The sequence below is a fragment of the Coturnix japonica genome, chromosome 4, assembly GCF_054131305.1.
Source record: "Coturnix japonica strain WE chromosome 4, WE-NBRP24, whole genome shotgun sequence".
Classification (NCBI taxonomy): Eukaryota; Metazoa; Chordata; class Aves; order Galliformes; family Phasianidae; genus Coturnix; species Coturnix japonica.
In genome coordinates this window covers 35,380,286-35,405,968 of record NC_140666.1, presented here as the reverse complement: position 1 = coordinate 35,405,968, position 25,683 = coordinate 35,380,286, and the positions used below count along the sequence as shown (strand labels likewise).

Below are 25,683 nucleotides of genomic sequence, written 5' to 3'. Positions count from 1 at the left end.
TTCTGGTTCAGAAGCAAAGGCAGACACCAAACATTATTAGCAAGAAACGCCTTTTCAGCCAGATCTACAGATAAGGGTGAGCCTACAAGGCAAGAGCCACCTCGATTATAACACTGGCATCCCCACAGCCTTTAAGATTTGCACAAACAATAGCTGTCACCCTGATTTAGTCTGCTACCAGATCCTCAAACAAGGATGCTAACTGTCTTTAACTGTTCAAGGCAAAGTAAACAGTTTGCTGATGATATGTTTCCAGACTGGGGGTAGAAGTTACTATAGATATTCCAGCAGATTCCAGCTCTCTTCCTACTTAGCAGAGCTTCATCCATACAATAGTTTAGAAAAAGCTGCAGTTTCAACCCGCTATCCTGTTCTCCATAGCACAGAATACGGGCTGTTTGATACGATGTCACCTAAAAGACAGCAGTGCCATTAGTGCTCTCTACTGGATAGAAATGGAATAACTCCAAAATGAATACGCCATAGCAGGAATCTCAGTAGCGCGGTGGTGCATAGAAATACTTGTGTTTGAATTACTTGTCTTGGACTGCCTTTATTAAAAATTTGTGCTACTCAATGCAGCAAGTTAAAAACTTATGCTGAGATTATTATTCTGTACAAGAATATACAAGTTGGGGTAGTTCTATTCCAAAGTATTCTTTTCCGTTCTTCACGCTACCTCCCAGTGTTGCGTAGGTTAGTTTGCAGTACACTGAAACAACTGAACAACTGAAATTCAATTTCCAAAGTGCATCTTGCCCTGAAAAACAATGGTGTATTTGAAGTCAAAATAGCTTTCTTCATCATTTTGCATACCCTGCAAATGCATAGCAAGCTCCCACTTGGCCAGTTACTACGTTAAGTGGTATCACTTAGTTTAATGTGACTTCTGGGCGAAGAAACCCAAGTCAATTTCTCCGTTAGCCCAAACACCAGTGCATATGGTTCCATCTGAATATAATGAACTGTAGTCTGGCGTTCCTTCTGGCCAACACTAAATCACAAGGCCCCAGCAAACAAAAGACTGCATTGCTCTGTGGTTCAGTATTATTTATGGGGTAGGGGAGCAATAAGGATTCTTCTGTTGGGTCCCAATGATCTGAAGGAGAATATCTATCTTTAGAAAAGCTGACATTCTGGAGATTGAAGGATGAGTTAATATACTGCCTTGGCTTCATTTTAATCTTTTTCCACTGTTTTGTTCACCATCTGTCAGTTTTCCTCTGAAGTGAGATTCCTACCACATCAGATTTGACTCTTCTCATAAGACCACGTATGACACATTAAAAACAAAAAGTATATCCAGGCCACGGTGTTCCTTTGAAAAAGATTAAATAGCTATTTCCAGAAGTTAAAGACAAAACTCCAAGTATTCACTTCTGTCCAAACAAGTTTGCTTGAATGCAGGTGAGCAGGAGACCAGACATCTGTTTAGCTTGAGTAACAATGAAAAAATAAGGCCGCGGTTACTTTGACCAAATAGCTGATACACATTTTTCCCCACATTTTCTTCTTTATACATGACATCTGAAATTGCTAAAGTTTTGTTTAAATAACTCATCTGAAAGAATAGGAAATACACAATTTTGCATACCCGTGCTCTCTGAAGCTCTTGCTTACATTTATTTCCAGCTTATTCCTACCTTTAAAAAAAAATCCTCTAGTTATTTTCCTTTCATCAAACCTTCTCCAAAGTTGAGCATTCATGCCCATTCCCAGAATGCAGGCTGGGGGAATGCCTAAGAGCTGCTGCCCTGCAGTTCATCCTGATCTATCCAGCTCAGCACAACCACAGCATCAGGAAAGACCAAGTAAGTGAGCTGAATATCAAAGCAGCCTTGACAAAGAGTTAGAAAAATTACTCAGTTCATTTTCATCTCAGCTTCACTATTCACTCAAAAATGGAGAAGACAGACAAGCTGCCTACTGGATAGGCTTATGTCCAGAAAAATTAGGAGTTCCAGAAAGAAACATTATGTTACTCAAAGCCTGCAAAATATTCTTCACCTAGGACTATACTTAGGCCTGTAACACATGAATGCAGGGTTCATTGCAAACAAACTGTACTAATATCACTGCAGTCTTTCCATATATGCCATGTGTTTTCTACCCTGTGAGACCACAGGAACAGTGCATGTGGTCTTGTAAGCTGCATATAGGCTCATACTGAGCACTCAGAATTCCACACGGGAGGGGGTGGTAGGTGGTGGAAAATAGTATCTTCCTCAGAAAGCCTACTAACTGTTTTTAACAAGTTCAGTATTGTTTGCTTTCTAATCCACTTCCTCAGTTTCATATTACTTATCCTCACATGTCTTCATTCACATCAACCTCCAAACGCAAAATACAGATGAAATCATCGTTTGGGTTTGTTAGCTAAGTAGTTGCTGTCTATAGCATTGCCAATTTCTTTTACCAACAAGTTCTGCATAGCTGCAGTTCTCATTGTTTCATCAACAGCAAACACCTCTCACAGCCCTGGTATTTCACAACACAGAATTAACAGTTCTACTGAAGCCAAAGCAAGCCACAATTAGGCCCTCTGCTAGGTTAGAGCTTGATCTGTCCTCTACCTTGGTATTTAGGAGGTTCAAGTTACTCAAAGCCAAACTGAGACTGTTCAGGTCAAGAATAATTCTTCAATTAGCCTGAATTGGTCTTGCATGAAGGGGAGGTTCCCACGATTTTATCCACACACAACTTCACTGTGAGACCACATAAAGGCATCTGTTTCTAATGCCAGAGTTGAGGTGTGGGCAGCCAACCAGGAGACAACTTCACAGTGCACACTCTAAGGGCAGCCCAAACCTTTCTCTTCCCTCCCACATAATTCACCACCCAGGAAAAACTTACAGATTATTAGCAGGCCTGTTAATTGTTAGTTTCCTACGTATTCTCTTTGTCAGAAAACAAAAAACCAAAAACCAAACCACCAAAAGCCTTCTTTTCAACTTGCAGTCACAGGAATCTTCAAGAGAAATACCATACATAAGAAGTTGAAAAGTATCTTTATTGATAGTAGTATTTACTTATAGTAGTTTGTTGCTGATAACTGCTGCATTTCAACCGATGGTTATGACCTTGAGTAAATGTCAAAAGAAAAATCTAATCATCTCTGCATATTTAAGTGAGCCAATGAAGAACCCTGGCAGACACCTGCCCTAAAACCCACAAGTCCAACACCCTTCTCCCAGTTAACAGCTTTTTCTTCCTCCCCAGTAATAACACAAACCAGCATGCTCTTCTGTTTGTTCTCAATTAGTTAAGCTATGAGTAATGTTTGATCTCAATTCAACAAATATTTGACATTAGTGATTTGTGTTGATTCCGTCTGAACAAATTTGAACTGAGGCTGCACCTTTCCCCAGGTAGAACAAGCATAGTAAGCATCGTTATCGTGAACTGAGAAGACAACTCAGGCAAAACATGGTCATCTTAATGCAACTGAAACACATGACATTCAGCTACTGTCAACATCAGGTCCTCTGCACATATTTGGCTCAATACCACCTGTCACCCTTCACTGATTTTTCATGGATCTGCATACTCCTTCAAGCCAAGATTTATAGATTTACAGTACTAGAAGAAAAACCACCACCATTATATTTTACTCAAATAACTTTCTTCCCAGATCACACCCATGATACTTTCATGATACACCCTTAGATACTTTCAAACTCCTTCTGAGGCATTTAAATTATACATATATTGACTTCTTTACACAGTCCCACAAATGTACATTAATATATTCATTTGCCCCCACATTTTTTTTCCAACAGATACAAAATATCATTAAATATTTAATCCAATTTACAACAACAAAGTTTAAGAACAGGCACGCTGCAACCCAAGACTTCTATACTTTGTATTTGAGCAGACCAAAACCATGAAAAAACACAGCAAAATAGTTAAATAACATTCTTTTATGGAGTTAAGCATCAAACACTGTAATTCTTTATGGAACAGTTGAGAAGAAGTGCAAGTCATTTGAAAATGACAAGTTAAAGCCAAGTACTAATTAGTATATTCCATGTGCTTATTGACAGGCTTTCCCCCACACACAGAGAGTTGAGGAGGACTTAGCGCTGGGTAACAAAGCACTGTTGACAGAATATCTATGTTTTGGTGGAATTACACTGAAGTCATGTTATGGTAGATGCACATGATTATATCATTATAACATACAGAGACTGTCAATCAGATCAGAGCCATTCTTTCCTTTCTGGTAGACCTGTTTTAGCCCAGCACCAGCACTACTCCCTCACAGTCCCCCATCACCTCCTTCTCATATAGCCCCACATACTACTACCCTACCTGTGTGCTTCTCTCACAGGTGCCAGTCCATCCCAGAGCTACCTGCTCCATCCCCAGGGGCATCCCTGAAGGGATGAGGGACAGAATACAGTGCTGCCCCACCTCAGGCTCCTCCTACTGCGGCCCTGAGGCCAGGCCCAGATTCATATGCACCCCAGGGAGCACCGCATGACTGGCTGCTCTGAGGTGCTGAAGGCAAGGAAGGCCCAAGATGGCTGCCAGGTGTTTCAGGGCACATGGCAGCACGCTGCTTACCAAGAGAACAACAGCAGGCTGTGTGTTTTGTCAGGCCTGATTCCAGTACAACTGGCTAAAAAATATATATATAATATCGAAGTGTTATTAATCACACTGGAAAAAATGCAATATGAACTGCATATCCTGAATCCACATGCTTGCCCAAAATCCAACAAATTTAAGAAAATGCTTCCTCTAATCTGAGTCTTAAATATAAGGTTGGCAATGTCAAGAGAGGAAGCCCAAAAGAGCAACGTTCTAGGAGGGGACCTCTAGTGTATCAGGTCTGGTCGCCTACTGTTCAGACACTTTTAATTTCTCACACAGATATACTTTACTTTACTTTGCCTGTAAGTCTGTTGTCTGTTATGGAATTAATCCTAGTGATCAGACAGTTTCTAACTTAAGACTTAAATACAGAAAGTTTGTGCTTCTTTTTGTTCTAATGCTCATTTGGCTCACAATGCTTCCTCTCTTGCTCTTCACCTATAATTTCTAGAAGAACTCTTACTCCATACTATTATGGAGTTAAAACTCACCCATCAAAGGAAACTTCCAGAAGATTGAGCAGATAAAATATTTAACTTTCCAGAGCAGGCAACAAGAGGAGAAAAAAAAGCTAGCCAGAATTGTGATTTTTTTTTTTTTATACTTATTCAAAGGCTTTTATCTCCTCATTCTGGATAAACACACTCAGTTATTGTAATCATTTCTTATGTTCATGATATTCACGACAATCCACTGTAACTGTCCACATGAAGAAAAACTATACAAAAATCAACTTCATGGAAGAAAGTTAATGCAACTCTATTGACCATTGATACGAAGACCAAAATAAAATCTTGTTAAAAAGAAATATGATTTTTAGAGGACATACTATCCTCAAGTTTGGTACAACAGTAAGTAAGGTACTCATGAAATGAAACAACAACTAAATTTCAGAATTATTGTTATATATCTTTCTACTTATTCAGCTCACATGGAAAACAAATTAAGGATGGAATAAGAATAAGCAAATCATCCAGCATTCATTCACAGGCAACAGAAATTGAAGTACCATATGTACACTGTTCTTTATCTGTCTAGAGCATGCAATGCCATTACTGTAAACAATGAAAAAGGTGTAAATTTTGAAGAAATACTTCTCCACTTCCACTAGCTTTTATTGAAGCCTTCCACATGAAGTATCAATCTGCCTGCGAGGGCTGACAGGTCAGAAGGCAAACTTGTAAAAAGATCTTTGAGGCCTTTTCAAACCTGAGTAATTCTATGATTCTATGATATGTTAAGTTTAAAAACCTAAGCTGTATAAATCCAAAGTAACTGCATCAACAGAAGACAGTGGAAAAAACCTTCAGATATTTCCAGTTTTAAACCATGTTGTTACTCTGCTACAAAGTTATCAAATTTAACATTTGATTTAGAATAGGCAAACAAGAATGTAGAAAGCCTTCTTAAGAGCTCATGAAACACAGATACAATAGGTATACAAAAATCATACCACACATTTTTAGGTAGGCTACTTTTACTGGAGAGTGCAAAAAACAAAACCATTCTTTACAAAAGCCTGATTTCATATAAAGTAAAAACATCTGCTCCTATTTTTCATTTTAGTGTTTTAAAATCAACAGTAAACTCATAAGGAGACACAACATTCCCACTGTAACATAAATAGCTTTTTAGAGAGTTCTTCCCATAATTTGGTCAAAAAACAAAACAACCAAAACCAAACCAGATTAACCTTAAAACTAGAGCAAACTGGGAGAGAATCCTAAAAGGAAATAAAAAACCCTCCTAGACTGAAAACTACAGAATTTCAAGGTGGAGTGAGCTTCAAGAAAACTTCACTGAAGCACGCTAAATGAGAATATTCCTCATGCTGGTCTCATAACACTTCCGATTTCATAGCTGAACCCACCAATACAACTCAGATAGCAATGAAGACATGGATCATAGCTGAGGTACAACAGTGAAAACAGCATGGAACCCATTTAATGGAAATGAAGTTGAACTGCTTTCTTGAGCAGCAGCACATGAAACTACAGCAGAGCAAGTAACAATTTTAGCGATAATATAAAAATAGTTTGCAAGCTAGGATACCTTACAATGGACTAAAATCCATATATTCAACACTATAGGAACAAAGTTAAACTTAGTTTATGCATTGAAAAGGCATTTTCTGAAAAAAAATTGTACAGTTAAACTACCACCTGCCAAGTTTGCATGCTTTTTAAGGATGCACTTTGCCACTTAGAATATAAAAAAACACAGCAAAACAGTGCAGAATGTTCTAAAAAACATTTTAAATAAATTTACACTTCAGTATAAGATTATTCAAGTTAAGAATCAATCACCAGATTTAGTGTAACTCATTTACTTCTGTTCTCCTCATTGCACATCAAAAACATAGTTTCTAATTCTACCAAGACTAGAAGAGTGGTTTCCTTGACCTATGCTGGCCTAACAAGCCAGTAGACATTGCTCCACAGATGCCGTTTTGGTCTTCTGCAGACAATTATAACCTGAACTCATCAACTACTACTCACTAAAAAATAAAAAAATAAATTAAAAAAAAAATAATCAGAAGGCAAAATTTTGAAGGACTCTTAGAAGCACGGGTCCTCAGCAAGGATCCATATAAGTAGCCTTTTCCTATGATCTCATAAGTATAGTTCAATATTTATGATCAGCCTCTTTAACCAATGCAGCCAAGAAAATAACTCTCTAATTATATTCCTTTGATTCAAAGATAATGGACAAACTTACTGCATTTTAGTCTTCTGGCAACCAAATAGCTTTCGAAAAACACTTGATTCCTAACACTGACAAGAAAAATTGACCACCACCATACTCTTTCTTTTCTGCAGTCTCAGCTTGTTTTAAGTTACAGTACTGCAAGGCACATACAGAATCTCTTCCTTTCAAATACATAGCATATATATTCCCTGAAATAATTTTTAAACTCTCAAAACAATTAAAAATGCTACAAAGTTAATAACTTCTATTTAAAAACATTGTTCCCACAGAACATGCACTTTTGTGGAAAATAGCTTTGCAAATATTTATATTTTTCTTCTTTACACTCATACTGCAAATATATTGAATATTTTTAAAAGTACTGTATCTAGTCACATTAAGTTATTGCCTTCATTATATGATTGCATCATCTGTAGAAATTATAAAGGTATCAGACTTGTAAATAAGGTGGAATGGGAGACTATGCATGTAGTTTAACCCATCTGAAAGGACCTGAACATACAACAATGTCACCAGTGTCATAATGAAATTGCTTCAGTCGGTGGATAAGGTCCATGGAAAATAATGTAAACGCATTTGTTTAATGCAGTGGTGTTAGAACCTACTTAAAAATCTCAATTTTCTGTCTTTTGGGCAAGCATATCTTAGTATAAAAGCAATTGAATTTTTAAGAGGTAGTTTTTCTTTTTCCATTATGCGCTTATTTATTTCAAATAAAACATAAGCAAGAAAGCCTTAACATTTGCTTTTAAACAAGGATGAAGTCTCAATACTTCGTACAATAAGTTAAAACGTTGAATTGTCCTCAGTGGTACCAGGCTGCTTTAGAACCAGTTTATTCCATATCATCTGCCTAGTCAAAAGACTAATCTACCAACAGTACTGAATCCACCCCCTCCTCCTCCGCCTGCTGGTCCACAACTTCCTGGGGGATCGTTGTCATCAAATCCATTGGGGCGGAAGGAGCACGAGGCTGAAGCAGCTTGAAGTGCCTGTGTTCGAGCACTAAGCTCTTGCTCCTGAAATGAAAGAAGAAAATACATCTATACTCTAGTTTTTTTAAGATGCCCTTGTTCTTGGTTGCCAACCTGAAATCTAAGAACATTAAATCAATGCTAATAATTTAAAACCAATGTTTTAATTCCACTGAATCAACTGCACAGAAGCGTAGCACACTCAGATAACATGCAAAAAGATAAACAAGTATTCAGTTCATGTTCAGTGTGGCCTTTTAACTTTTGAGAGTTATTGTGATGCTAACCCTCAACTAACATCACTAAGTGTGCAGTAATCTCTAATGCTCCAAAGACAATACCAGTCAGATTCTGGAAAACTCAAGGAAATACCTACATGAGCAGTACAGATAAGAAAAGAGCCTCCTTGGAGCTTTATTAATCAGGTGACAGGCTTCTAAGACTCTATTAAATGCATGAGCAAAGGCTCTTCCCTCAGGGTTATCATACACTAGTTTATCTTTCCACATACCTTGCAGCAGTTTGTCTTTAAGTATCCCCCTTCCTGAAATTGGCTAAGAGCTTCAAAAGTTAAACTAAGCAAGACATAGGTAGGGCTTTGGAAAACTGACATGACAGCAGAAGCTTAATTTAGGAAACAATAAAAGTATTTAGGCGCTAAGAATCAGACTGACAGACTTCTTCATGTGGCAACTGGCCACTACACACTACCCCCTTAAGGCAAAGGGAGGAAATATTAGAAGGGTTTTCATAATTACACTCATCACTTTGAGTTTCCATTTTGCTTCTCCACCTCCCGGTGAAAGCAAGGAACAGCACCAAGAACCTCAAAAGACTTGTGAAAGCCCTAGGCTTAAACTTCTCTGTGTACTTCCACAGTGCTAAAGATACTTAAGTACTGAGCTGGAAATTTTCCTATGAATGCATTCATACCTCAATGGAAGAAGTCAACTTTGAAAATCTTCACATGATTTCAGTATGGCCTCTTCAGCTTCAATTTGTCTTATGCTACCTTATGCAGCCAAGAGAAGTACCACAAAAAAGTAGGACTGACACTTTAACTACTCAAGAAAGCAGCAAAGATGCAATTTAAGCTTTTTTTTGTTGTCAAATACTTGCAGTTATTTGAAAGGAATTTCACACTGAGATGATCTTCTTTCTCATTTTGAACTTTACTATTTCTAATTTGAATAGGCCTTCAGCTCATACAGGAGCAGCTTAATGAATCAAATGCCACACAAGAAAACAGGCTTACTGTTACACAGTCTAAACACTGCAGCAGTGCTTAAAACAAACTACATTTTAATGTGGAACACAGCATTTTATTTTACTATCTTTCTTTAAACAACAATCTGAAGAGGTGACTATGAGGTAGAGCTGTCAAAGCAGAAAAGCAAAGCAAACAAAGCAGAATCCAGTCACTAAAAAGTAGTCTTCACTTTAATGGTGACAGCATTTGTGCAGTCACAGTTGTACAAATCCAATTTCTTTCCAAGTGAAAATATGCTTGTAAAAACACTAAGAATTTTTTTTCATATACTTTTATATATTTTAGTAATTTGTTAGAGGCAATGAAAATCAGTAGCTTGAAAAGCTTTCCTTGAACAGAATTATGAGTAGTAAAAGGACCAGCACAAGTGTCTTCACTAAAAATCGTTTCAACTGAAATGCACCAGTCATTTCACCTCATGCTTTCCATCTAATGGTGACCGCTCATTAACCTCCCTAAGACATCTGACAAGCATCAACACAGAAGCCAGACTTGTCATTTACAAGGTTAATATACCAGAATAATTAAAAGTTACCTTTTCACCTCCCTCCTCCCCCATATAAACTATTTCTTGGAAGTCTTAAGGAGACTGTTCTTCACATATTACCTTAATCTTACCTGCAAGTATAGTTTGTTGTCTTTTGTAATTGCATCCATAAGGTCCTTCTGTAGGGGAGGGTCTCCATTCACCCAGAGTCCATTTGCTGAATTTGTGTTGTAGCCACAGGTACTATTTTGTTTTTTGTAAATCAGAACGTAAGCAGTGTCCTTTGGAAACCTACTGGTAATTTTCTGGACTGACTGAAATGAGGTAAATGTCACTCTGCTGTCATTGAATAAAAACCACTCTTTTGGCATTTCAGTGTCCAGCTCATTTTCTATAACAGTACAGGGACTCTCCTCTGCTAACAACTTATTCTGAGGAGAAATTAAAGAGAATGCTTTAGACTGGTGACACTGTCCTGAAGAATCTGAACCAGTAACATTTCTAGCATATGAATAGTAATGCCCACTTTCAGAGGATACACCAGAGTGCACAACCACAGAACTTAGCACATAGGGCACCAGCTGTGGGCAGGACACTTCATCAGCACCTGAGGGCTTTAGTTTTTTAGCAAGATTTTCTCCAATATCAGAAATCTCAACATCAACAGACCAACTTCCTGAAACCACAGCTAAAGGGGATGTTGCTCTTTTGACTGGCAGTTCCAAAAGAAGTGGCAGAGAAACACTGTCCAAGATTTTACGTCTGATATGACACTTTGGATCATATGAAAATCTCAGAAGAGTGAGAATGAGGTATTCAGGTTCCTCAACGATTTGCATAGTTTTCTCAGCATTTTGTAGAGAGGCACACTTTTCACAATGGTACTTATTGTCTCCACTAAGGATCTCAGGTGCCAGAAAATAATTCAATAAGTCTGTTACTGATGGGGTGTTTTTTCCTACTAGTACAGAAGAAACATTCCTATTATCTTGATCCTTGTCAAATTCAGATTTTGTCTCAGAGTTTGGCTCAGCAGAAAAATCCTTTAGGGTTCCTTCATTTGTAATTGTGTTGCATCCACCATTGATTTCCAAACTACTTAGAGGGGTTTCTCCAGCAGAAGTTGCTGAAGTACTAGTTTGCACCACAGAGCCATCTTTTACTTCAGAATGTTCCACACATTTCACACTAGCGCTTTCCAAGGATGTCGGAGGACAGAAAGCCAAAGAGAGATCTGTAAAAGCTTCCTCCTTTTGAGATGTGCTTTTGCAGTTCAAACAGCATATAGTAGTCTTCAGTTTTCCCCCAAACATTCTCTCTATGAGAGTTCTTTCTTCACTCCCCTTACAAAGTGCTTCAGCAAATACTTGTGCTTTATGAACAGTTTCTTGTGCCTGGGACTCTTCATTCTTCCTACTTTCAGCAGACTTTGCTGAAGACAATGCTTTCAAAGTTCTCTCTTCTTCATGCAGCCTGAAGACAAACAAAAAGAGACCCAAATAGCTACACTATTCTCCCCAAAAATATTGCTGCACCACTCAAAGATATTTCTTTTTCCAGTTACACTTAAAAGTAGATTCTTAAACAGATAGAAACATCTTACATAAAAACCCAGTCTCTTATTTTTTTTTATACAATCGAGCTGAGCCATATAGATCAGTATTATCCAATAGTGTAAAGTAAAAGCATAAAGCCATTTAATGCAAATTTTGTTATATCTAACATGATAAATATACTGTGTGAACCAGCCAAGAAAGTTAGAAACTATAGCAAGAGAAACCCAAGGCAGGGAAAAAAAAGATGAGATAAATTCAGTCTTGGTAAAAAATACTCAGCAAGACAAAATTAGCAAGTTACTAATATATTCTGTGGGGTTTTTTTTGGTTTTTTTTTTGTGTTTTTTTTTTTTTTAAGCCTGTCTCCATTAATTCACTTGTTTAATAAGCTATTAACACATGTACATATCTTCATGACTTATCTGACCCATATGAATTATAGCTGTATACACTAACACCAAATTTCAAATGACTGAACAGCTTTCAGCAGCCACAGAAGTTTTAGAATAGGACCACAGCTAATGTAACACCCGAACTTAGGTTTGTAAGAACAGAAATATAACCACCAATCTAATCTACTTTAGGTGACAAGAAGACAAGGCTGTATTCAGACTTAACCACAGATTAAACTCACAAAGGCAAGGGTTTCACAGATCATACATCTATCATAAAATTGGAGACAGTCAGAAACTGAACCCAGAATTTCCAACTTTCACTCACACAGAAAGAGCTCCTAGATGACTGCACTTAATGACAAGTTCACTATTATATGATGGGGATATAGGTTTCTACCCATTAATGACATAACTATACCTATTGAGCAGGAACCGAAGATATTCTGAGCAATCCTGCTGTGATTGAGGGGTGAACCATGGCGGTCTGGAAGCCTCAAGGAAAATTCTAGGAGCATATGCTTCCCTCTGTTAACACAAGGGAGAAACAGAAGTGTTACGTAGGAATTATTTAATCATGATTTGCATACTGGCAGCTGGACTCTGATTTACATTATTCTAAAGGAATTGTATGAAACATAGTAGACCTACATACAGACCATTTCTGTATTACAATCATGAGAATAAAGATGAGTATTTTGTAGCAATTTCCTCTAGTACAAAGATATAAGCAGTGGATCCTGCAAACAAATAATTAGCATGTAGCAAGCATAAGCCAGATATTATGCCTAAGAGCAAGTTACTCTTCCTGCTGGAAAACCAAAACCAGAACAAAACATTTATTTCTTCACAAGAATCTCATTAATACCAAGTTTATATTTAAGATGATCAATCTTTATTTTCACAGTGAGTATGCTGGTATTAACCATAGAAAAACAAAAGATACTCTAATACTAGCAAAATATTTTGCTTGAAAATGAACTTTAATAAATGAAGCAACTTGAAATACAATAAAATTTCAAGCAGAAAACACTTTAGAAGGTGACTGTTTGTTCTATGAGGTCACATAAATTCAAATGCTATATCACATCAGGTCTAGTTTGGATTTTTTGATTTTGCCTTCTGAAGGAAATCCTCCTACTGCCCATAATGCCCCACTTATGAAATAAGATTTCTCTAATTCCATCGTTATCTGAACATTTGGATGCAGCCTCAGTCCCCTATTAATCTACCACATTTCTGAATATATTCAAGAGTATGCTTACGGCATCACATTTGTTCTTAATTTCTAGCACACAAACCTAAGCTTAAGGAAGAGCACATGAAAAATTCACCTACCTGGGTATGGGCCAAAAACGCAAAAAGATGCTGTAATTTTCTCATCAACGAATTACAACCATTCAGATTCAGAGATAAAACATGTCTTCTGAAACTGAAAGAAGAGGCAGACAGTTGCCCTGATAGATTTATAGCAATAATACAGTCAACATTCCAGCTCAAATTACTTCAGTTTGAAAGAAAGCAAAACATGCAACAAACTTCCTCAATTCCTGGACTCTATTGCAGAAATGCAAAACTGTTGTATAGTAGGAACTTATCACTAAAAAGTTCTTATTAATATTCAAATGTTTAGAAATTAACCTTTTTCCCCCCCAACAGTTTTCAGGTTATAACAGAAAGACAATCATGAATTTCTTACAATATTAAAGGGAGCAAAGAAAAAATGACTTATCTGGAACCTTGAAGTCAGACACATTGCTCTCAGTTTAGATACTGAAGAAATAGAGTGTCAGCACTGACTCAGTCTAACATAAGCTTAGACTGACAAGCTTACATTACATTACATTACAAGCTTATTATTTTGACAATACACAGTAACTACCAGGATTTTTAACAGCAAAAACTGCAGTTCCACAGAGTTGGATCTTAACAAAGCAGTCAGTAATCAAGTGCAAAGAAACTCACTGAGCCCTAAGTAGCTGAGCAACCCAGGGTATGTTTATATTCTACATAAAGCAAGACAATCGCAATAGTTAACTTGCAATGAACAGAGCTGGTAAAAAGGACTTACTCAGTAGCCATGTAAAGTGCCTGAATTATGCTGTTCATGTAGCAGGTATTTCCTAGGTTAATCAGGCCCGTCTTCCCAGTTTCAGATTTTCCAGAAAGTCTAGATAAACAAGATGGCAAAGAATTGGATTGAGAAGTCCAGGCACTCTGACTGAGAATCAGCTTCATTTTTTCCTCGCTGGGCTTGGGCATATCCTACAAAAGAAACATGAACAACATAGGCTTTTACACTTGCATTTATACTAGTTGTTGACACCCAGCAGTCTCCTACATTTTTCCTTGCTCCCCTTCTATCCTTCAGGCTATTGCTAACCCAGAAGAAACACGTTACAACTGCCCTTTTTGAATACTTAGAGCACAAGTACCTACAGCCAATCAAAATCTAATGCCATGTACTATGACAAAAAAAACTAAAAACAAACTACAAAGAAACCCAAACCACTCCTCAAGGCTTGCTTTTTTTGTCAGCTCCCAATTGACACAAAATAGGGGGTGGGTAATACCTTCGATCAGCTTACTCAGGCAATCCCTTCTGCCCCCAAAACAACTCCTCAAATTCTATGCATTTGATGAACCCCCTGAATATCCTTATTCTGTTGGAAACAGAATCCTGCTCTGTCAAATCAAAGTGTAAGAACGACAAGAAAAAAGTCAAAACACTAAGGTAACAAGAGGCTTTTTAAGCTTTGAAGCATTTAAGGTATTAAAATTAGGCAATAATAACCAACATGCTGGGGTTTTTTTTCTTCTGTTTTTGTTTTGTGTTGTTTTGGATGCTTGTTAAGAAAATGTGTGTTATATAACAAAAACTGAGAGCTGCTCTAGAAGTAATATCTCTAATTTTATTACGCTGGCCCAAGATGTGGAAAGCAGATTAACATAACTTAGCTGATTTCAGACTTTCCAGAAAGGCCGTTAGAATTGCCTTTTGAACACTCATGACAACTTTTATTTTGCTTTGTTTCTGAATATTTCATGCAGTTAGAATTACCATTATATTATGTAGTTAACTCTTTTTATTCAAAGAGGATTTTCTACAGACTAGATCACAGCTTTCACACTTGAGATAACAAAAGAGAAACAACTCATCTTTGTATCCTTAACATACCTTAAAAACTTCCATAATGGGTTCATAGAGCTCTGGAAAACCTGAATAATGATACATCATACAGTGCATCAGCTCAGCAAACTGCATCAAAAAAGCTGTGCTGGAAGGTAAGCCATCACTTCTGAAGGAGTGAACCAAGCTGACCACACGCGGGGCAATCTAAATGGAGGAGGAACAAAACAAGGTGTTAGAAAGCAATTCCATTTTCTGATTTTGTTCTACGAACAGTACTGTTTTGCACACCCCAAATAACAGGGAAGATTTTGTTCTCAAGTAAAAAGTGACTGAGAAACAACAACCTGAAAAATATATGCATTATTCTCTTAAAAATAGCATAGTTTAGTATTCAATGCTCTCCTCAGCTCATATACCAAGTTTTGGAACTTCATGAACGCAGAAAACACACATTCAATTTTTCATCAGTTACACAACCATAGTACTCATCTCATTAACCAGTCTGAGAACTGTGGGCCTGTTGGAGTGTGTCCAGAGGAGGGTTACAAAGATGGTGCAGAGGATGGAACACCTCCCCTACAAAGACAGGCTGAGAGAGCCAGGGCTGTTCAGGCTGGAGAAGACAAGGCTCTAGGGAGACATAACAGTGGCCTTTCAGTATCTAAAGTAAGGCTTTGAAAAAGAAGGGGACAGACTCTTTACAAGGGTCTGTTGTGATAGGGCCAGGGGAAACGGGTACAAACTAAAAGAGGAAGATTTAGATTGCATATAAGGAAGCAGGTTGGGTTTTTTTTGTTTATTTGGTTTTTTTTGTTTGTTTGTTTGTTGCTTACAATAAGGATGGTATTGTCACAGGTTGCCCAGAGATGTGGTAGAAGACCAGTCCATGAAGACCTTCAAAGGCAGGCTGGTCAGTATTCTGGGCAACCTCATGTAGCTGTAGGTGTCCCTGTTCATTACAAGGCAGTTGTACCAGATGACCTTTTAAACAGCCCTTCCAGCTCCAACTATGATTTGATTCTGTGATTAATGATACTACAGCAACCATTCTACCTCTGTGTTACCACTAACAGCTGTATATCCCACTCTAATTTCATAGACGCAGTTTTAAAAATACCCTCATGATTTTTCTTTAACAGACTCTAATGCTTGCTATCCCAAGCAAAAGAATACATATACTCGATTGCAATTACGATGGAAAACGGTTTGTAGCTCCACCTAGCGACAAAGCTAGGCTCAAGCCAAGACAGTAAGAACACAGGCTTATGAAGTCTGACAACGGTGCAACCTACTTGCAAATGAGTTCAAATACACTGCTGCTGAAAATGGTATATAAAACAAATATCTAACCCACTTCTTTCACCATCAACACAGTTTTGTCTCCATTTTTAAATGTTCTGTAAGTATTTATTTAACCAGCATTTTTATAAGTGATCTGTATGTAAAACAAGTAGCTCAAGTGCAGGAAAACATGAGAGCATATTAAATGACAAGAGCATATTAAAAGATGATTGTATACTGTAAAAAAGATTATTTAAAATTAAAAGAAATTGATAATAGTTAAGTCTGGAAGACGTGTGTTATACTGCCTAAGCATTACATTGTAGAAATTTTCCAGTTAAAAGAAAAACACATATTTCTAGAATAAGCCTTCTGTCCACCTCATATTTTACATTTCTCAGAAGAATGGAGAAGAAAAGATAGTAAAAACACAATATTTATATGTTGAGCATGCTCAAGGCAAGTTGCTTATTTCATTTGTGTTGTGTTCTAGGTCAGGATTAGGGAAGTGGATGGAATAGAGAGAAGCTTAAGACTGGTCATTAAAAACTACCATAACAGACTTAAGACAATTACTCTGACTAATTTATGCAACACATTTGAGATTGCTTCAAGCCTAGGAGCCTTGCAGACAGCTTAAAAGAAAAGCACCTGCATGCTAGGAAGTTTTTAGGACTGAGTCTTACAGAGCCATCTGTCACTTAAGAGCAACTTGAAGCTAGGCACTGACTTTGAGGAAAGCGAATGTGTTAGGCATCTTGCTGAACAAATGCAGTCAGTCATTCAGAGATTAAGTCAAAAATCCCTGAATTCTATTTCTTTTTACATACAATTTAAAAATCCCACGTGAATTACATTGAAAAGAACTGAACCATTTTTTCAGGAACTTACCAAATGAAAAGCTTCTGGAGAATGCTGGAAACTAAGTAACATATGAGAAAGAACAGCAAGGGCACCAGGTCTTACTAAAGGAAACAAAAGTCGATTGAAGACCTAAAAAAAATCCACAACAAAAAACAAACAACACTGTAAATAAATCTAGAGAGTAAGACTTTAATAAAATTGTAAACAGACTTCCAAGCTGGCTACCACTTGAAACACAGAAACATTACATGCAACTGAAAGCTATTTTACATCTTCTGTGCAAGACAATAAGACCAAAGGCTGTAATGCAAACAAATGCATGCAGTTGCATGGCTGTTAAAAAATCCTTTTCCTTTCCTTCACTTTCATTCTTTTCCAACATACCATTTCAATCTTCATCAGAGTGACATCAATAAGGATAGTAAATTTCTGGACTGCAGCTAGTCCTTTCAGCAATGCAATCACCCACGTTTCCACATTCTGAGCCAGAGGCCAAGACAACCAGTCAATCATTCTGAAAGACAACAAAAAATCGTTAATGAAACAAAACCAAAGTATACACCATTCACTTCAAACTCAACAAAAAGATTCTATACACACAGAGATACACAAGAAGTAATAAAATAACTAAAAATACACAAGCAAATCAAGTACTGTGTAGTCTTTGTATTCAAGATGAAGCCAGTTTTTACAGAACTTAAGACAAAATTCATTTTACGGCAAAAAACAACTTAGAACTAAAGATGAAAAAGTGTCATTAATTGGAAACATTCCCTCCTATGGCTTTTACCACAGATCAGACCAAAACAGACTAGTTTAAAAAGACACCACTGTGTTAAAGCATTGTATTTTCCCTTACCATGGGGGTGGTCACACTCTGAAGTATGATACACAGCAAGGCTGTGGCACCTCCATCTCCACAGAAAGCTCTTAACTGGACAATACCTCAAGCAATGACACCCAACTTCAATGCTTAACCCAACTTGGAACTGGACTGCACTGGACAACAGCCAAAGTGTGCTTTCAGCCTATAGAATGTAACAGTTCTGTTCTATAATTCTATGGAAAGGGGAAGTTAGATTTATTGTCTCCTGAAAAAGATCCTCCAATTAATTTTTTACAAGCCTAAGTTCTAGCACAGCTGAACAGATTACAAGTAACCAGTCCAACAGTTGGTATGAGTACTAACAAGCTCAGTTAGCAGGCTTCCACCCTAACGGATCTAATGAGAAAAGTACTGAAAAAACACAGATGCTATACAAATGCATCTTGCCACAAGCTTGACATGCAAAGCCTTTACATATAGTCATGTTTTCTGCCATTACCAGCCAAGAGAAACATAGAGAATCCGACTGCTTTAAGCAGTCAGCTCTTCCATGTATATGCGCCTGTAGGAGAAAGCTACTATAGTACAGCTTCATGTCACTCAAACACCAGGTAATCTATCAGTACTATGCAGTGAGGGAACACAAGCTGTGTTTCTTTTCCAAAGAAAGGACAAAACTGTAAAGAACTTAAACATGTAAGTCACTGATGTAAGAACCAGTATCAGATTAGATTAGACCTTAAAATCTCTAACATTTAGCTTAAACCACTTAGTCATTTGCAGCCGGGAAGGACAAGTTTCAGGGTGAAACATGACATGCAAACCTCTGGAAGGGAATTCACCTGTACAAGCAATCTGAAAATCATCAGCTGCACATGACACATTATTTTCTAATTAACTTTTTAGACAAGTAAAGAGTGTTGTTTTCTCTTACAGAGCTCCACATAATTACCTCTGTTCTGAAATACTACCATTTTAGTACACGCAACTTCAACAATGCTAATTTAAGAACTTCAAATGAAAAAAACTGCTTTGGGTGGAAGCCGGGGCTTCCTGTGCTCCATCCCAACACTGGTCATATGACTGGACACCTTGTGTCATCTCTATTCAATATAATTACTATTAAACTATACACCATTATTAATAACAGAACAACAACTACTATTTCAGTATGATTAATACTGTAAAGAAAAGTCTCATTCTCCATGTAATTAATATACGTAGATTTCCCATCGCAAAAATCTATTTCTGCTCTTAAAAAGCTGAGTCGATGTTCTTAAAAAAATAAAACAAAAAAAAGAACTAAACCTGCTTAGATCTGTATTAAGAAGCATAAAATCTGTGATCTGGTAGATGAGCAGACACTGCAGTTATCAGATCCTCTCTGCATCATACTTAGTTCCTACTGTATTTTAATACAAAGATGTAGAACGTGGTTGTGTATAAGAACAGGATCTTTTTGTTTGTCTAGATAAATATCCTAAAGGCCTTGAGAGGACCTTCTTCCTCATATTACCCCATGATAGCCTGTTATCCACACATGTGCTTAACAAAGATGGTATCTGTGACTTTCGGACAGAATAAGATTTTCATTCACCTCTGCATCCTAAAACAGCAACTTCTTGCGTGAAAATACCTTAATCTGCATTCAAATTCAATCAGGCTTGGTAGTGTTCATGATAGCTGTCCTTAGGAATCAAGTAACCAGGTCTCTAACCCAGAGTAACCAAAGTTTTGTTGAGTCTTAACACAAGCCTTGATGTGCTTGGAGTTCTGCACCTGTTGAGGATGAGGTAAGCCTGATGACAACATAGTCATCCACTGCTCCAAACATTCCAGCAGTGTTATTACCTCCTCTATGAGTGTGACACTGACAGTGGGATCAAGCATCCCCTCAGCACACATGCAGATGACATCAAGCTGTGTGGTACAGTCAACAAGCCTGAGGGATAGGATGCCATCCAGGGACACCTACACAGGCTTGAGCAGTGGGCCCAGGAGAACCTTATGAAGCTCAACAAATTAAAGCACAATGTCTTGCACATGGGCCACAGCAACCTGGGTTGCCATGAAACCATCTAAAAATGAAAACAGGACATTCCTAGAAAGTCAGTTCCCTGAAGTAAAATTACATTCTTAAAACCAACTATTTCTTCCATGAATGCACCAAGTAAGAGCATGTGGCCATTTAGAAATTAAGATGAAAAAGCTTCCTATGCGGCTGGTATTACGAGACAGCACTAGCAGAGCTGTTGTTCTAGAGGTATAGTTGTGCAATCCTGATGTGTTTAAACAGGTAGCACAACACGAACATTACAATTAAACTAACACAAAGATTAATCACCAGCACACTATCAGCAAGTTATCTGTACGCACAAAATCCTCTGAATCTCCCAACTTCAAATATTAGACTGCCATGCATCTTCAATGAAGTATGCTCAATTGAGTGAGCTCCTTAAGGGCTCCTAAGGGCAATGATATAATGTTTTCAAAAGAAATGGCTTCCCGTTTTAAACACAAGGTTTTCAGAAATATCCTCACTATTCCACTAAGTATAAATTACTCCACTTAAATGGAGATGAAAAACGATATTTAGAAAATATTAAAGCTTTTTTGAATATTACAAATTTCTAAATGCATTCTCCTTTTAAAATTCTTCACGTTTTCTACCTGTGTTCAAAAGAAGCTTCTTCTAAAGCCTTCAGAAAAAAAGAATAGTAAAGAACTTCAACAAAGGCTGACTTTTGTTTTGTCATCTCTCTACAGTAGCACTATTTACATTTCTGAAGACACAACCTCAGATGGCTCTTTGAATCTTTGATAACAGCGTTACACTACTGATGTTCATTCATGTTTATATTAGTGTCAGGAAGTAAAATAAGCAATTGCTTTTGCATTATTCCTATTTTTCTTCGGTTTTAATAACAAGCAACAGACAGCTGGAGGTTTGAATGGCGATGGAAAGAGATGCTGCCCCCCACAAATCCTACTAAAAAGTCATTTAGAAACATAAGCAGAAAACAGTAAAACTCATTTCTAAGCAATTTCTTTCTTCACTGATGAAAAAAACCAATTCTGTGCATGCCACAGAACAAGTGATTTCCAAAAGCAAGGCCTTGTTTCTCACCCTGACTGCAAAACCCCACATTTCCTAGTTGAAGCTGTCTCAAGAGCAAATGTCATCTAGAAGTAACACAGCAATCTTCCTCCTAGTTTCTGTTTAAACCTCTTCTTCACACTGCCCTAGCAAAGCATGAGAAAGAAGCCATACTAGCAATGAGAGCTGTAACCTTAAACTGAAACCTTACTGGCAACATCCACAGCATCAGAAATATACCTTAGTTTAACAAATCAAAGAGCATAACTTCATATACCATTATAAAAGTGTTTGTTTTAATTGAACTATTTTAAACTTCAGTGACAAGTACCTTCAAAAAGGCAAGAATAAGACCTCTCCCCCTTTCCCAATGAAATACAGTACCTGCACAGCGCTTGAGTCATACTCGCATCTTTCACATTTGGGTCTGTAGTAAGGCTCATGATGAGTACTGTAATCATCTGTAAAGGTATATGCTGCACAAGACTTGCCAGCGCGACAGAGGGTTCAAATGAAGTATCTGTAAGAGTTGAATGTGCCATGTTGTAAGAATCAAGAACAGAATCCCACTGGAAAATTATGCCTCATTTTCCCAACAGCTTTGTTGCAGCAATGAAGTTCTGAAGCTATGAGCCTATCCTACACCAAACATTCTATCATCCCACAAGAAAACAAAGTTTCAACAACTTCAGTGCATGAATAACAGTTAATTACAAACACTTTCTGGTTACTTAGTACCCCTAACAAGGTGAGAGTCTGCTAACTTGTTCCTTTGCTCCCCATGGAACTGGTAAGTGCATCTAAATGCCAGCACCACACAACTTTCATTGCATTGGCTGCTAAGACAGGAGACAGAACATATGAAATACGTGGCTGTACTCCACCTCAGTAACTGTCCACTAACTGTACCAGTCTAAGGGACTCAATTGCAGAACAACTTTCATTTGTTAACAACAGGGTACTTAGTAAATTGTCTGAGGGCAGAAAGAACCAATTTAAAAATCTCATCTACATCCCTCAGGCAACGTATCCTTTCTAAGCTTTACACTCTTCCACTTCTGGAGGATGAGCAGTCCCAAGGCCTAACAATATCTTCCCAGAGAGGACGATTTCCCTCCTTTATCTGGAGAGACACTCCAAACCGCTCTTCCCGTACACCTTACACAGTGTTACGGTGTTTCATTCCCAAACTCACGCACAGCAAGCTCCCAAACAAATCAAGCACCACGACCCCCTACCTTCTCACTGGGGACCGCCGCATCCTTGACCATCGGTCGGCATCCGAGCACGGCAGCGAGGATTCAGCGGCCCCAGGGCAGCCCCGCGGTGCCACGGCTGCGGCCGACGGCCCTCCCGCTCCCTGAGCTCGAGCTCCCGGGGTGACGGCCGCCCCTTCCTCTTCCTCCTCCCCCTCCGACCCCGCCCCGCTCCCCGCGGCGGCGCTCACCGGCGGCGGCGATGACGGCGAAGAGCTCCTGCAGGGAGGGCAGCAGCGTGTCGGGCTCGGCCTTCCAGACGCTGCGCAGCAGCCCGCTGACCTGCGTCACCTGCGAGACGTAGAGGCGCAGCTCGGCCTCGCAGTTGCCCTGGCTCTGGAAGTGGGCGATGCTGCGCACCAGCTGCTGGCAGAAGGCGAGCGAGAGCTTCCTGCCGCGGGGCAGGCACTGCGGGAAGTCGCCCAGCAGCTGGCAGAGCCGAGCGCAGAGCGGCGGCGCGGGCCGCTCACACACCATCCGCAGCGCTTCCACCTGCAGCAGCTCGAAGAGCTCCAGCACCGACGGGCAGCTCATGATGAGCCGCAGCCCCGCCTGGATGTAGTCCAGGATGGCCGGGTCGCGACAGCTCAGCTCGCCGTAGCCGCGCTGCAGGAGGCCGAGGACCAGCCCCTTGTCGAAAAAGGCCTCGAACTCGGTGCGGTGGTAGCGGCCGTAAGCCTCCAGCACCTGGCGGCCCACCTGCCGCTGGAAGGCGTCGGGGCCCTGCAGCACCAGCCGGGTGCCGAGCGCGAACATGGCTCGGCACTGCGCCTGGCTCAGCGGCGTCTCGGCCAGCTCCACCACCCGCCGCACGATGACGCGCTTCAGCGGCAGCGGGTGGGACGAGCTCACCAGCCCCTCCAGGATCTTGTCCATGGCGGCCGGCCGGCGGCGAACCGGCCCGGGCCTCGGCGGGGACCGTCGCCGCCGCCGTCGCCGCCGCCTCCCCGCGGCCCTCCCGTCGCCCCGGCGCGCTATGCCGCCCTGACGGCGGCGGCGGCCGCCGCTCCTACCGCGCTCCCGCCCACCCTCACCCGGGCGGCGGCGGCCCCGCAACCGCTGCGACACCGCCGCGACCCCAACTGCGACGGCAGAGCGTTCCCCGGCGACCCGGAAACGGAGCGGCACAAACAGGAAGCGAGGAGCCGCGCAAGCGCCCGCCCGCGGCCTCCGTGCTCCGGCACCGGCCAATGGGGAGAGAGGGGCGGCGGGGCGGTGACACGGGGCGGGGCCGTGGGGAGCGGGTGCCGCGGGGCGAAGGTCTGTGGGGGTGATCTGCAAAGGGCAGAGGGCTGGAATGAGGCCGCCGTCCGCTGCAAGCGCACCCTGAGCGGTCACGTAGCTCCCCGTTGCACAATGCGAACAGCTCGGGGCTGCGTGCTCGGGCAGTGCCTGCGAGTCAGCGGCAAGAACGTCTGGGAAATTCACCGAGCCGATCCGCGGTGTCATTTGCTGTGTAACAGGTGCAGAATCCAAACCGGCCTTCAGGCTGTAAGCTTAAGGGTGCTATAAACCAGTACAAACAGCAGAGCCAGCTGGAAGGCACCGCAGCTGTCAGAAAAACACAGTGCAAAACCAACGTGCTGAAAATCGAATCCCCAAACATATATATATTTTCAAGCATTCAGTTATAGTGCTCAGATAACTGTTCCCTTTCCCCTCCATGCTGCAACGCTTTGCTTCCAGAAATCATTGCATTCCAGTGCAAGTTGTGTTGATCAAGGTATTTCTCTGAGATAGATACAAAGGTCAAAGGCTTTTACCACCAATATCTTGATTACCTTTCTATGTATTTCATCTTTTTTTTCCTTGTGTGCATTGGAGTAATATCATTTTCACTTTCCTTCCCCCCCCCCCCCCGCCCCCAACCCCCAAAGGACTTTGTAGTTAATAGCCATAAAAAATTAACCTTGAACAAGTGGCTGGGTTACATAGCTTGCAAAGCTTTGGAGCACAATGCTTTGTTTGCATTAATTGTACCAGGATTTTTTGTTATTCAATCTCATTTCTGTTCTGAATTACTGATGGTATCTTCTTAAGACAGAATGGGAGAGGAGCCTACTCGGGATGGTTAACAAAACTCAATGTAAGAGGGGAAGGGCTGATATCAGGATGCTAGAAGCACAATTATGCCAAGAGGTAGGGGAAGGATCACAGATAGAATAGGAGAAAGTTTGGAGGTGTTAGTAGATCCGAATTTCTCCCATATGTCAGAGAGAAACAAGCAGGAGATATGATGAAAAGCAAAGTGGTGTGGCAGGCTCGTGAGGCACACTGTGGAGAGATGGTGAGAGGGGCATTTGCCATGAATAGCAGAAACACGTGTGAAAGAGCTAGAAAATCTGGAAATGTGAATGGCTTGCAGGCACATGAAGATATGGGGAGTATAGAAAACAAGAGCAGCTCCAACTTTGCAGGCTCTTCAGTGACTTGTCCTTCATTTACATGGTGTCACAGGTGGGAGGGGAGGCAGATTGCTGCTTGCTGCTGGGGACATTCTCTCCAGAAAAGCCACAGGAAGGTCTGAAAATTTACTGCCCTAAGAAAAACTATAATCGATAGCCAGACCCATGTTGTTGGAGGCAGGGAAATGTAGTTCTACCAAAGAAACTTGAAAATGGTGTTTGTGTTTGCACTCAGATGACCAAGTGCTCCCTGTTTAATAAGCTTATTTCAGGCAGCAGAACCAGTAATTACAAACAACTGGTTATGAGTTACTACTTGAGTCACTGAGTATGTTTCTGACTTCAGAGATAAAAATAACCTGAGCTGTGAGAATGATCTTAATGATAACCTTACTGTTAGATATACAAATATCAATACGAGATAATTTTTGGAACACAAACTTTTCCTCTGTTGAAATTTACCTCCACTGTATCAATCAATATATTAGTGAGTTGTGACTAAAGTGGATTATTCAGTGACTAAAATGTTCTCAAATGTTTCCTCTAAAAAAGTAAGAAAAAACCAAAACCAGTGATGTTTCATCAAAAACAAAGACTATTAGCAAATTTGATCATTAATTAATTTTACTGTAAGAGCACAAATAACAGCCGAAGGTTAACCATAATGCCATAATGGCATCTCCGTAATAGCTCAAAAATCTTGGAGGAAGTAAGGCAGAAATAAAACCTTTTATTAAGAACCCTGGGTTAAAAATATCCTGTCAGACTACAGACATTTTACACCTTATGTATGAGATGACTGCTTTTCAAGAGAACATCTTCTTGGGCCATCTT

The 25,683-nt window shown here is 39.8% G+C and overlaps 1 protein-coding gene across 5 annotated transcripts; it reads right to left on the bottom strand.

Annotated features, from left to right (window-relative positions):
• Positions 1-2,989: 2,989 nt before the first annotated feature.
• Positions 2,990-23,600, bottom strand: USP38 (ubiquitin specific peptidase 38). Of its 5 annotated transcripts, none has more exons than XM_015861142.3 (10): positions 22,636-23,591; positions 21,573-21,708; positions 17,650-17,779; positions 17,293-17,394; positions 15,166-15,324; positions 14,059-14,252; positions 13,326-13,419; positions 12,409-12,515; positions 10,171-11,512; positions 2,990-8,327 (listed from the first exon to the last, which is right to left on the bottom strand). In XM_015861142.3, the coding sequence occupies exons 1-10, from the start codon at positions 23,318-23,320 to the stop codon at positions 8,166-8,168; spliced, it is 3,111 nt and encodes a 1,036-aa protein (XP_015716628.2). In that variant the 5' UTR covers positions 23,321-23,591; the 3' UTR covers positions 2,990-8,165. The 5 variants fall into 5 exon arrangements, 4 of the variants coding, with proteins under 4 accessions (XP_015716628.2, XP_085401078.1, XP_085401079.1 ...); XM_085544952.1 differs by lacking the exon at positions 22,636-23,591 and adding an exon at positions 22,427-22,587 and having other exon boundaries at positions 3,852-8,327; XM_085544953.1 differs by lacking the exon at positions 22,636-23,591 and adding an exon at positions 22,427-22,566 and having other exon boundaries at positions 3,852-8,327; positions 14,059-14,157.
• Between the last annotated feature and the right edge of the window lie 2,083 nt (positions 23,601-25,683).